The sequence below is a fragment of the Pezoporus wallicus genome, unplaced genomic scaffold, assembly GCF_028554395.1.
Source record: "Pezoporus wallicus isolate ANWC-B61680 ecotype Strahan unplaced genomic scaffold, APGP_CSIRO_Pwel_v1 contig_8705, whole genome shotgun sequence".
In the NCBI taxonomy this organism is placed as follows: Eukaryota; Metazoa; Chordata; class Aves; order Psittaciformes; family Psittacidae; genus Pezoporus; species Pezoporus wallicus.
Genome location: NW_026638439.1, coordinates 2,219,294 through 2,232,399, shown reverse-complemented (window position 1 = coordinate 2,232,399; position 13,106 = coordinate 2,219,294). Strand labels below are relative to the sequence as shown.

The 13,106-nt window shown below is 50.1% G+C and overlaps 1 protein-coding gene across 1 annotated transcript; it reads left to right on the top strand.

The window, feature by feature from the left end:
- Positions 1–747: 747 nt before the first annotated feature.
- On the top strand, positions 748–11,150 carry LAT2 (linker for activation of T cells family member 2). The gene is made up of 11 exons (XM_057410798.1): positions 748–969; positions 1,638–1,677; positions 3,166–3,209; positions 4,071–4,125; positions 4,791–4,834; positions 5,351–5,389; positions 5,831–5,861; positions 5,987–6,042; positions 7,817–7,882; positions 8,666–8,728; positions 9,574–11,150. Exons 1-11 carry the CDS (start codon positions 882–884, stop codon positions 9,660–9,662), a joined length of 615 nt encoding a protein of 204 aa, XP_057266781.1. The 5' UTR covers positions 748–881; the 3' UTR covers positions 9,663–11,150.
- The last annotated feature ends 1,956 nt before the right edge of the window (positions 11,151–13,106 follow it).

Here is a 13,106-nt window from a genome sequence, read left to right as displayed (position 1 = left end):
AAGGGAGATGGCAGTTAGGCAATAGGAAATCTTCCTGCAGGCAGAGCAGTGACATCCTGGCCTTTGGCAAGTTGAAGTCTCCCCATCCCTAGGGGCCAAAGGAGAAGTTTATTAAAAAACAAAAATAGATTAAAATAATCTGTAAGTAAAGAAAAATCCATCCCTGGGGAATAGCAATGGGGGAAAGGATCCCTCTCGCTCCCAGCAGGCCGGTTGCTGCGGTATTTATAGGGTGGGTTGTATTTTAAAGGAAGAAACTGAAGCCAAATCATGCTGATCATTACAAAGTGTTACTGCTGCTCGTGGAAGAGCCTCTCATGGAAGGGAGGGGAAGAGCTGGTGTCTGAGCCAGCCCAAGGCAGGAAAAACTGTGGGGGATTTAGCATTTAAAGTAACTCTGTGCTGCAGGGAAATAGCCAAAGCTTCTGGTACAAAGGTCTTGGAGGCACTTGGGAATATTCAAAGCTGCCCTTTTTGCCTCTCTTCCAGATACCAACAGACGGTATCTTCTGGCAGTGTCTGATGACGGCAAAGTGTGTTATGGGAGTGGGAATGAGCAGACCCGAGTGTGGTTTTCCTCTTTGTGCTATTGTCCTGAGGCGATCTTCATGAGTCCCTTTTCTTTCCCTACAGTGAAATAGGGGTTTACCTCCAGGTCTTAGTGGAGCACTAAGTATGCATGGGCCCCAGACCAGAGCAGCATGGAAAGGGCATTGCTCTGCCGCCCTGTAACACAACCCTAAAGCCTGTTCTGCACCCTCAGCAAGCACCCGGCCCTTTGGGGCTGTGAAGGCAAAGGGCATGTGTCTGGGGGGGTGGAAGCATGCCAGTGCTCACAGGCTACCCTTGCTGCTCTGTTTCAGGCTGGATGCGGCTGGGCCATGGTGCAGATGGAGCTGCTGTGGGCAGCCGCCGCGCTGATGCTGCTGGGGGCTGCCATCAGCCTCTGCGCCAAGTGCCAGCGCTCGGGTAAGGTCCTGACCATGTGGTTTGGGTGCTGCCTGTGGCCCCGTGCACCCCTTTGCTCTTGGGACGTTCCCTCCGGGAGGGTTTGGTTCTGCTCAGCCATGTGCCAGCTCAAGGAGCTTTGCCCTCGCAGGGATGCTCTAGGGTCTCTGCTGGTGGTCACAGAGCAACTGAGGGAAGGAGCCTCCGATTCACAGCACCCCTTCCCTGGGGTGGGTGCGACACCCTGGGCTGCAGACCCCTCTCCCTGCTCACTGTGGGGGGTGGCTTTGGGAAAACCCACCCCGGAGGAGCATCTCCGGATGCGGAGGCTCTGGGGCAGATGGGCAGGAGGAGAGTCTGGGGGATGAATCCAGACAGACACTAAGTACAAAGAGAATGGGTGAGCAGCCACCCTAGTGGGGGTTTGAGCCCACCTCTGAGCACGGTGTGGGCTTTGCGGGGGCAGAGAGGCTGCAGTTCAGGGGACAGGAATGGGTCACTTGCTCTGGTGTCTGAGATAATACAAGCACGGTTTAAAAGCATCAGTCAAAACTGCATCACGACTGCGGCTTCTGCTGTCCTTGCATGCTCCTGGGTGAGGAAGGTTTGTGACTGTGTTTTATTGGTCTTTCTGATCTTTAACTCCCAAATGATCCTTTTCTAAGGGCTTTTTTCTCCTTATCTTCCAGCTACCAAGCGAGAGAAGCAGCTGAATGACCGGAGGAGCCAGTAAGTTGCTTTTCCCAATCCTTTGCTTTTTCTCCCCAGACAGCTCACTCAGGGTGAGACCTGGCCAGAGCCAGACCCGCTCCGTGGATCACAGCTGGGATAAAATAACCCCAGAATGGGGAATGCGGGGCAGCAGAAGGGGTAGTGCCTTTACAAAGAACCACCCAAACTGACACTGCAGCTCTGACCGTGGTTCCTGTGAGTCATTCACCAGCTGGGAGAAGCTCTGTGAGAATTGAAAGGGCAAGTCCTTATCCTGCCCTGTTGTGCCCCAAGATGAGGTAGAGAGGTTGGTAACTTCATAAACAAGGCCCTTGGCTGGTCATGGTGGGACCCTGAGCCAGAGCAACCACCGACCTGCAGCATGAGCAGTGAAGGAAATGCATTGTACACACCGCACCCCACTTGTTTCCTCCAGCAACAGACAAACCACAGCTTGGTGATAAAAGGAAAAGGTGAAAAAGCTGGCTTGTAACCTTTGATATAGGAGTAAACACGGTGCAAAGGGGCTTTGCAAGGCCTATGTGGGGTCAGGGTGTTTGTTTTGGCTCTGCTTGCCGAGGATGGGGGAAAGCTCTGATGTGGTCCATCGCAGACTGATGTTAAAGCCAGCGCAGGCTCTGTCCCCCATGGGCTTGTGTTGAATTGTCCTGACTCCTTGGAACTGATACCTGGATGAGGTGGTTTGGTTTCAGGCTCACGGTGGTGCCTGCTCCTGTTAGAGATCTGGTTTTGGGGTAGTTCAGGCTTTCTGCAAGCAGAGTAGGTTAACTCTATGTTTGCAGACCTTGTAGTGAGGTCCTTGGACACCTCATCTACCATGGGCAGCTTTGTGCCATGAATACTGGCTTGGGACAGGGCGTGACCCAAGGGAAAGGGGAGGAAGGGGATGCTTTCAGGGTCCCAAAATCAGAGTTAATAGGTGCCCGTATGCACCTGCCGTGGAAGAGCTGTTGAATCCTCTTGTGCTCTAAAGAGCAGCTCTCGTGTTAACTAAAACGTGGTTACTGGGCATCTGTGTTATTGTTGATCTTGTATGTTATTGCTTTCAAGTTGATGTTAAGGGATGTTGGGAGGGCCGGGGACAGCAGCAGAGGTGAAGCAGTGGGGTTTGAAGCCATTTCATGGGTGAGCACCCAAGTTTTTTGTGGGTGAAAATACTCTTCTGGCCTTAACCCATTCCTAAAGTGTCAGAACAGGAATTATCCCAAACGATGTTTTCCTCATCCCAAATCCTTCTCTGAGCTGACATTGGCTGCTCTGCCAGTGGCCCATAAACACATCTTGACTTTAAAGGGACAAATTGGAGCCTGGGACACTGTTCCCAGCTCATAACAGGTCCTACATGATGTGCTGAGCGATGCTCCCTCTGTGTTTCATCCAGCCCAGTGTGGAGGCTGTGCTCTCCTCCCTCCACCCACCAAACAGGGAGGTCTCTTGCGTTTGCTTTCCAAAATTCAGCTGAGGTTGTACCTCTGTTTTTTCCAGGCTCAGAAGCCGGCAGAGTTTTGAGGTGATCCGATCCCATTCCAGTGAGTATGAGCATTGCAGGGGCTCCTACATTGCAGGGGGCAGGTCCTGCATGCACAGAACTGGGGGGAGTAACCATAGAGTCACCTTGAAGCCAGACGATGAAATGTCATGGGACTGAGATTGTAAAAGCCACCTTAGATGCTCCTAGGCGTGTGGATTCTGAGCTCTAGGAAAAGGATCTCCCTTTGCATTGAAAATAGATGGCTAAAGCAGTATCATCAAAGCGCAGCCTCTTATTAACTGGGGCTCTTCAAACGGCTCTGCTCACCCTGTGCAAACAACAGCGTGGGGGAACCCAAACTGATAGTGAGTCATTAACCATCGCCCCCTTCCTGCTTCCTGCAGCAAGCTGGGTTAGACACTGACCTTTTGATTGTGATCCCGACGCGAGCTGCTGATGGGTCTGCGTTAAATGTCACCATCTGCAGGGTCCCATTCCTGGCACCTGCCTGGGCCCGAGCTCCATAACCCCCTGCATGTCTCTGCTTCAGCCCAGCCCAACCGCAGCATCGCAACGTACCGATGCATCCTGCAGTGTGAAGGGACGGGTGTTGAGCATGGGAAAGGCTCCAAATCGAACAGGTTTGGGGGAGAACAGGCAATAAGGCAGCAGTTGGGGTTGCAGCTTCCTCTGGTGTGTGTTTGCCAGCTCGGCGCTCTGCACAGACACCAGCTTTCCCTCCATTTGTTTCCTTTTTGGCCATTTATGAACTTTAAAAGAACGCTTTGGAAGCGGTTTTGGGATGTGTTAGAAGAATGCTGGCCAGCACCATGGGATCCTCTGTGGTGGATGCTCTGTGCTCTTGGAAACACCTGCTGCTACCAGGACCATTAACACCCTGTTTTGTTCCTGGTGCTAGCTATGACCCGAAGGCTGGAACAAGTAAAGGAACCTGAGAACTTATCAATAGTGAGGTAGGTAACAAACCCCAAATAAACAAAATCCCGCTGCAGAGCCAGGGTTGGATAAGTTCAGCCAAGATACGCAAATGTTTTGGATTTGGGATTGGGTTCTGGAACACATAAATGTGCCTTGGGCTATGCTGGTGTAAGAATCATAGAACAGTTTGGGTTGGAAGGGACCTTCAAAGCTCATCCAGTCCATGCCCCTGCCATGTGCTTGATATCTTCAACTAGACCAGGTTGCTTAATTTATTGATGGTCAATAGCGGGTTTAGGCTTTTTCTGGATTTTCTGCAGTTTGGCTGCATTCTGCTGGCAACTACTTAACCTGAATCCAAGGAAATGAGCTGTGGCTGTACATAACAGGCACGTCATGGAAAAGAAGTGGCCGTTCTTTGCTTATAAGCAGTTTGGCACAAGAAATCCCCTTCTCCCCATCACCAACCCCCTCCTGAACTCCATGGCTGCAACAACTCTGCAGCAGTATTCAAGCACAGTTATTCCCATCTCGGGATTTGACTCCAGGCTCTTCATCTCGCGTTGCTCGATGTGTATCCTGTCATAACCTTGCAGGCAGGTTTGGCACATGGTCTTTCTGGCTTAGTCACTGCTGTGGTTTGTAACCCTGTTGCTGTTTGCTCAGACCTGGAATTTTAGCTCCTTTTTCCCTCTGTCAGGAAAACCACCAAGGAGCTCGGTGCCACCCATCACGCTGGATACGGTGAGCATCCCCCTGGGACGGGAGCTGGTGCGATGCTCTCCCCACCCACAGGGGAGCACCCCATTCCTAAATAGGGATGTTGCAAATCCTGGCTCATTTGTGTCGGTGCCTGCTGGGAGCTCCCACTGGGAAGATGGAGCCTCTGCAAGGCTGGTTACTCACAGCCAGATGTGGGCAGGGCAATGAGGTGTTATCCTGGGAACAAGATGGGCAGTGATAAAGCTCACTCTTGTTAGCAGCACTACTCATGGTGCTGCACAGTGATGCTTAACAGGACCTAGCCTGGGTCTGAGTTGAAAATCCAGTGCTGAGCAGTCCTGGTTAGAAACACAGGGCCAGATTATTCCAAGCATCACCCCTGGCTGTCCCAGTATCTGGGGCATTCAGTCCTGCAGCCCTGGCCCCAAAGAGCTGAGTGGGGACAAAGCTGCTGATGCCAGAATGCTCAGTCTCTCCGTCATTGAACTGCTCCCATTTGTCAGCCTGAGTGTAAGGCATCCCTCTGCTTTTCCCCAGGGAGCAGGGCCGAGTCCAGGTATCGGGATTTCTGGACAGGTAAATGCTACGGCCCAGGGGTCTGGGGAGGAAAGGTGATGGGAAGTTACAGGGATGGGGAACTGATGGGAGCACGCAGGCAGACAACGCTGCAGCTGGGCTTGGTTAATGTAGTGATTGCATGTAAAACACGCTGACCCTAAGAGGATTACTGGTGCATGGGGCTGTGCTCTCCTTTCCCAAACCAGGGAGAATATTCCTGATCTCCCTGCCAGCTGGCAGGATCTGTCCATGAGCCCTGGTTTTCTCAAGGCCTGGGGTGGATCAGGGCTGCCTCCCCCTGCTCCAGCCTCCTGGCTCTGCATGTGGATGGTCTTGGGGGCTGTGCTGGGGACATCTGCTTTAGCTGTGCTTGGGGCATTTGTCCAGCTGTGCTTTGGGATGCTGTTTTGGGTCCATGCAGTGGTATCTGTGCTGACAGCAAACCTTTTATGCTTGCAGAAGACTGCCTGCAAGGTGATGATGCCTACGTGTAAGTAGCTGGGTGCTGCCCACCAGCATGATGGAGCAGAGCCATACTGGTCTCAGTGCAGCCCTATCTCTCTTCTAGCTCAGGCTGTGGGCAAGAGGAGCTAACTCTGACTGCTTTTCCTGCAGGGAGCCCATATCTCTGGATTACTACAACAGCGCCACGTTCTTCACACCACCCAATGGTAAGGCCTCCATGTGAGTGAGATGGGTTTCTTCTCAGGCCACCAGCCTAGCTGTTGTGGCTCAGGGTGCTCACAAGACTCTTCTTGTCCAGGTCTGTGTGTTATTGCCATATGGCTTGAAGCAAGTGTGGGTCCAGGAGTCATGTTCATTAAGGGGTGTAGTGGAGATGTGGTGCTTGAAGGATGCCCAAGCCCCGACCAGTCCATCTCTTGGCTATATCAGGACAGCCCAAGTTTATTCTTGGTTCTAACTGCACAAAACACTGTTCTTAGTCTGTTTCAGCACCAAATTATCCATCACTACAAGAGCATTCAGGGTAGTGAGGCCGTTTCCCTTTTCTTAGCTCAGTCTGGTTTGTGTGAGCAGAGGCTGCAGCCCCACATGGTCCTGGCCAAAAGCACGGGAATGGGCACATCCTCATCCCAAAGCTTTTTGCCAAGGGAACACCTTCAGACATTTCGTGTGCTTGGTTTATGAAGCCAGTGAATGGAAGTGGGGTGAAACACGCTGCTCCATACAAGTGCATCTTTGCAAGGCAAATACTGCATCTCTGCAATGTTCCCACCTCCCTGGGTACTCAGCACTTCTCTGCACTGACTCGGACACTGATCTATTTTTATCTAAAATGAATTTCAAAGCAGGAATCCTATTTTTATATAAAGAGGCGGGGGGGGGGGGGGGGGGGGGGGGCACAAAAAAAAAAAAAAGAGATTAAAAAAAAATAGGAAAAATACCTTGCTTACCAAAAAATTTACCTTATTTAAAAGAAGAGGCTGGAGGGGGAGAAACTGCACTGTTATTAACATGAATGGGTTTGTATCCCTTATTAGTTTTAATGCTTTTCCAGGGGCTGAGGGCTGCCTAGAGCCAATGCATGTGTGAAGCTGCTGCAGAGCTGGGCTCAGTGGCTCCTTTGGCTAATGCCCTCCCCTCCTGCCCGGCATGGTTTTAGACAGCAGAGCCCTCACCCGTCAGGGACTGCCTGTCCTGGCTGAGCTCGGTGTTGCTCCCCTTCAGTGAGGCTTTGGAGAAGCACTGAGGGTCCCAGCATGGGCCACAGTGGTGCTTATGGGGTCTGTAAAGTTTCCCAGCTTAGGGGCCATGTCCACACCAAGTGCTGTGTGTCAGTGGTGGTGTTGGCATCAGTGGGTGCAGGTTTGGAGGTTAGTAATATATGGTTCAGCTCCTCATGGGCCCATCCAGGGCTGAAATAAGCAGCAACAGAACAAGGCATTGGGAGTTTTAAATTACTCCTAGCTGATTTTGGTTCCAGATGCTGTTAGGTTTGATGTGCTTGGAATGGGGATCAGTTTCCTTCCTAGAAACTAAGAACAAGCCCAAGAAGACTTCACGGTTGCAAACTTAATGCTCCACAGGAAGGAAAAGCTCCTTCTGACTGCCAGGCTGGGCTGGGAGCCTGGGGATTCACTCCTCACCTTCCCCTGTTCACCTCAGGGCTGCTGTAGGGCTGGTAATTATGCTTATTGTGTTTATTCCTGGCCATAGGGAAAGTCCTGGTGCCTCAGGACCAGCTTCCACTGCTTGCCCTTGGGTGGCTCCATGCTGTTGGTGATGCTGCTCCCATGGTGCTTCAATGACCCATACGCTGGGGATGCCTCATCCCTGGGTCAGCGCAGGCTGTCACAAAGACTGATGGGTTTTTACCTAATGTGTGTTTCTCTGTGGGAAACAGCCCTCTCCTGCAGGTGCTGAGGGATCTTCACCTACTCTTCCTTCTGTCCTTTGTCCCCTCCCCTTTCTTCTCTCCACCAGAAAAAGAGGAGGATTCCCATTCCTACCAAAACATCATCATTGGAGCGTCTCAGGGCTCGGATGTGGGTAGGTGCTGCTGTTGTGGTTCACGTGTGTCACACACACCTGGGAGTGCAGAGAGGGAGGGTGACCTGCTCAGCTCAGGAAACCCTCCTCATTCACAGGCTCAGCTCTTCCTATTGTAGCCAGGGTGCCAGGGCTGCTGCAGGCACAAAGCAGACCTGAAGTGTTTCTGCTTGCTGCAGGAAGATGCATGTGATAATACTTAGGGGATGAGAGCTCATCTCCAACTGATCCCTTTGACTTGGAGGTTTCTGCAGCAGTTTGGGGTCTGCATTGCTCCTCGAGGTTTTGAGTGCTGTTACAGCCAATTCTGATCACAGTTGTAGCCCCCAGCTCACCATGGGGTTTGTCACCATGTCCAGCCCAAGAAGCCTGCAGCCAGTGAGCTGCTGGAGGGTGGCACTGGACCACAATGTCAGCTTAAGGGCTTCCAGCTTCTGCCCTGGGATGTTGCAATCAGAATAGGAAGTCAATTTGGTTTCTGTCAGAGACTGAACACAACACTTTCTGCAGTGCTAAAGCCTGCCCTGCTTCCGCCGGAGGAATTAGGGGAGGCAGGAGCAGCAGGGACCAGCCTGATCCCATCTGTGCCTGCAGATACCCAGGCACGTGGTTGAGGCTGGAAAAGCAGTGAGGCAGCATCAGCAGATGTAGGGCAGGACAGCAGACGCCTGGCTGGAAACTCAGCCACGTGCATGGGGCGGTAGAAGGGGGGGTGTCACAAAGGCCCATTTTTAGTCCCTTTGCCGTTTAGCATCATCCTGTCCAAACTCTTCTTGGTCACAGATGATGCTGCAGACTACGAGAACAGCTCGGCGATATACACATGGCAACTCCATCAAGCAGAAGGTATGTTCCCAGCAATTGTCTGCTAAGCAGGAACGTGGCTCATGGGCTCTTGAGCAGTACAGACCATGCTCACAGCAATGCAGTCATTGCTCCCGTCTTATTTGCCCTCCCAGTCATCCGTGCTTAACACATATGGCAATGTGCAAATGGGTACACGAACTCGTACTTGAATACTGCTGTGGGGGGATGTGGTGTTTCCAGTACTCAAAAGGCTACTCTGTAGGTGGCTGTGCCTAAACCCTGACCATGGGATGCTGCAGGAGGACGCTGCTCTTCATGTCTTATACCCTCTTAGGTTTTGAAGTTGCCCTCGTGCAAGCTCAGCCTTGTAATCCCCTTTGACAGAGAAATGTGCAGCACGCACATCCCAACACTCTGAGCAACAGTGGTCAGCCCAACACTGTCCTGCAGTAGTCAGGGGTTCACATTTCTTAAGCTAACCTTTAAACAGCAGTTTAACATGTGGCTTCCTATGAAGCTTATTTGTAGTCTGGCCTGGGAGATAGTGGTGAACATATACATGCATATATAAGAGTTTTCTGTCTCTGGACTGGAAGCTGTGTAAGTAAAGTGATTTTTGTTATCCTATTTGCACACTTTCTCTAAACTAAATCTAAGTCATCTCTTTTGGCTCTGAAAAGCTGTCTAAGCTCACTGCTTGCTGTGACCATTTTGAATCCCTTTCAAGGAGACCTTGATGCTGATCTGAGGTTTCTTGGCCCAGGCACAAAGCCACGTTGTCACCAAAGGCTAAACACTGGCAGAGCACAGAGCATGTCTATGGTGTGAATGTGTTTTTAGATCAACCCACTCACTGATCAGTGCTTCCCATCCCTCACTTGCAGCTCTGCAGACAGAAAGCCTGGATGATGAGCCAGACTATGTCAACACAGCTCCTGCATCAGGCCCTGCCCCGCTGGCAAAGCAAAGGTAAAGGAGAGCCAGTGGTTGATGTATTTATTTGGGGGTGGGAGGATTTGGTTTATGCCAAAGAGAGCTTTGTGGGAGCTTTGCCCCTTGCTGGCAGGGAAGATTAGCCATGAAACAGTGATAAAAGTGCTCTAATAGTAACTTTTATAAGCAGTTCTGCATCTATTCCTCTTCCACAGAGAGCTTGTGAGGCGGGGGGATTACATTTCTGTGTTAGCCATAGTGTGGCCCTGCTTTTTGCCCTAGAAACACAATGTAGCGAGCAGCAGAGTTAAGAAGTTGAAAGCTGGGATTAAAAGTCAATGGACTCACTATTTTTACCCCCCTCTCATTTCAAGTGCTCTGTGTAAAGCCTGAAGAAGTCCTTAGCTGAGCTGTAGGAGCACACCAGTGAGCACACACGGGGATTTCCATCCCTCAGGGGAATCTCTTCACCAAACTGTGCCCAAGATCATGCAGAAGGTGCCACTAAAAGGAAGCAATGCTCTGCTTGAAGTCCCATGGAAGTCCAACTGCAAACCTGCAACTGGAGAAAGTACTCAGTGGCCACGGGCCATTTCCCATCTCATTTCCCTGCATGTCTACTGGAAGGAGGATGGCCACTCTGTGCAATGTTTTCTCCTGTCAAGCATGAAATGAATGTTTAAATTGCTGAGCAGTAATGTAGCCAGCTACTTAATTTGTCAGGGTGACTCATGCATGATGGTATTAAGGCATAGGGATTTTGTTCTGATTTAGTTCCTATGCTCTCCCACAGAAGCAGTTTCCTACAAGAGAGGAACTGGCAAGGCAGTGGTTGCTTTTACAACAGCAGTGGTTCTCTGGAGCTAAATGTCATATGAACCTGTTCACCAGAGCTAAAGAGGATTAAATCCCTGCCTTATCCACAGCCTGTAATTCACAGTATCCATGGCAGTTTTCCTTGTGTTTCACTATCTGTTTTATAACAATACAAAGACCCTGGAACAGCTGAGAAGGTCAGATCCACAGCTGCCAGCCTGAGAAACTGCACCAAGTCTTTTTAGTCGTGCTGTAGGAACATCAGCCCTGAAACACAGTCCTTGTCTCTTGAGCCCTAAGGCACAGATTTGGCACCGTTTTACCACTTATTTATTAAAGTTGAAAGGCCTCCAAAGAGAATGCAGTGGTTTATTATGGCTTGCTATGATGCAGATTTTGTCTGAGTGGTTGGGTGAGACAGAGATGGAAACATGATGATCTTAAGGTCCTTTCCAGCCCTAACTATTCTATGATTCTATGACATGGAATGATGCATAGGATCTGATGGGGAGAAAATGTAGCTCCTTAAAAGCCACCTTCTTTAAAATCAGTTCAGAAAACTGCTTCAGGAAGGGACACAGCTCACATACACTTATTCAAGACAGGTAAGAGTGAGCAGAGAAATGGAGCTAAGGGTGAACAGGCTCTGGAGAGGGAGAAGGGGCTGTCAGCTGCTTCCTGCTGCAAATGACTTGGCTGTATGTCTAGATCATGGGTGGCTAGTTTGTGCACTGAAACAGCAGGAAGGTTGGAGTTTAGCTTAGCAGAAGCCTTGTAGCTCATACAAATGTATTTGTTCCTGCTTGCAGGGCCATGTGGTTGTCACCACTGGTTCATCTGTGGTGACTAACTCAGCACGCAAAGAACTTCCCACTTTTTCCATGAAGTGCTGCAGACTGTGGATTTTTTGCTGGAGGGGAAGGACAAGCTCCGTTTCCAGTGATGTGCAGTGATGTTACACCTACTGCTGATTCATGTCCTAACTGGAGGGAGCCATTAAATGATTGGGAGAAGATTAGCAGCAGAAAAAGATCCTTGGCATGCTTTAATAGACCCAGCTAGAGAGCTCCCAGAAAGTTCTAGCTGCTAGGTGAACACTACAGTACAAGGTTTACTGCCTTGCGAAGCAGGGACATGGATTACACTAAATATTTGCTCCTGGAATAAGGTTCCTCCATTGCCAAACCTGAGTTTGAAAACTGTGGAGCCGAAGAAGGCAGGGCAGGAGCTGGGTCTGCAGCGTCTTCCCTTGTCCTACTGGGAGTCTGAGCAATTCCCCCCCTTGCATCCCTCCAGAACAGCCGGTTGTAGCCAGGGGCAAATCTGTTCTTAGCTTTGTAAAGCTCCTCAAGTGCTTTTTCAGCCAGTCACCTCATCACGCTGAAACATACCCAGGGGCTGTACAGGAACTTTCATTGCACTGATTACAGCTGTGTTCTGAAAAACCGTATGGATTTTGCTTGCACTGGGTATGTGCATGTGAGTGTGTTCACCGACACACTGTCCTTCCAGGATGTTTTAGGTGTGAGAGGATTTCTGGTGCTCAACCATATCTGCCAGAGCCTGTATTGTCTAAACATAACGCAAGGAGAGATGACATCTCCCCTGGGTGCATGCAGCTCTCTCCTCACGCTAGGTAGGCAGCCAAGTGAGCAATTCACTTCCTGTTTTCAATTTAAGATGCATTAGAGAAGTAAGTTTGGCACTGCTGGTGCATCTCTTGAATGGAACTGGGGAACCTGAGCCAGCTGCTGGAAAGCAGAAGCTCTGCCCTCAGAGAGGGGGGTGAGCAGCCACCTTTGGTAGAACAGACTGTGTCGGTGGCCTCTTGGGCTGATACTGTTCTTCTTAGGAAAAGTATGATTATATGCCACAGTGCAGCAAAGGATTAGCCCAGAAGAGAGCTGGCTCCGAAGTGGAGCTGTGAAATGCAGCTACTTGAAATGGCCTCAAGTTGCACCAGGGGAGATGTAGTTTGGATATTAGGAGAAATATCTTCACCTAAAGGGTTCTCAAGCACCAGAATAGGCTGCTCGAGGCAGTGATGGAGTCACCATCCCTGACGGGATTTAATGAGCTTGCAGATGTGGTTCTGAGAGACAATTTAGTGGTGGGCTTGGCAGTGCCTGGGTAATGGTTGGACTCGATCTTAAAGGTCTTTTCTAACCAAAATGATTCTATGACTCTAATATAGTTGAGAAGAAAACCACTTACACCAGGTAGGAACAGACCCTACATGTTTCTCACCCTTCCGCTGGCATCAGCACAGAAGAGCAGATAATGCCTGGGCAGGATTATATGTACATCCAGTGGGGCAAGGCCCAGCCTCATGAGCCCTCCCAATACAACTTTGGGTATTTTATGAAACTTTGCAGTACCACTTCTTTCCCTGTTCAGCAATGATCATATTGAACTAGAGAGCAAAGACAGGGTAGGCTGGCTGTGATGTACAGCCAGAGAAAAATGACTTGCTCTTTAAATGTGCCTGATTGCAGTTTCTGCATCTGTAGAGAACTCGGCAGTTTAAGCCCCTTCATACTAAATTATTAGTCATGTATTTAACAGTGTTTGTGCTAGTAGGGACATTTCACTGGCTGAAAATCAAGAGGTAAGTCCAATAAATACCTAGTGAAGGAAAAATGTACTTCTGATTACTGCATCCATTATT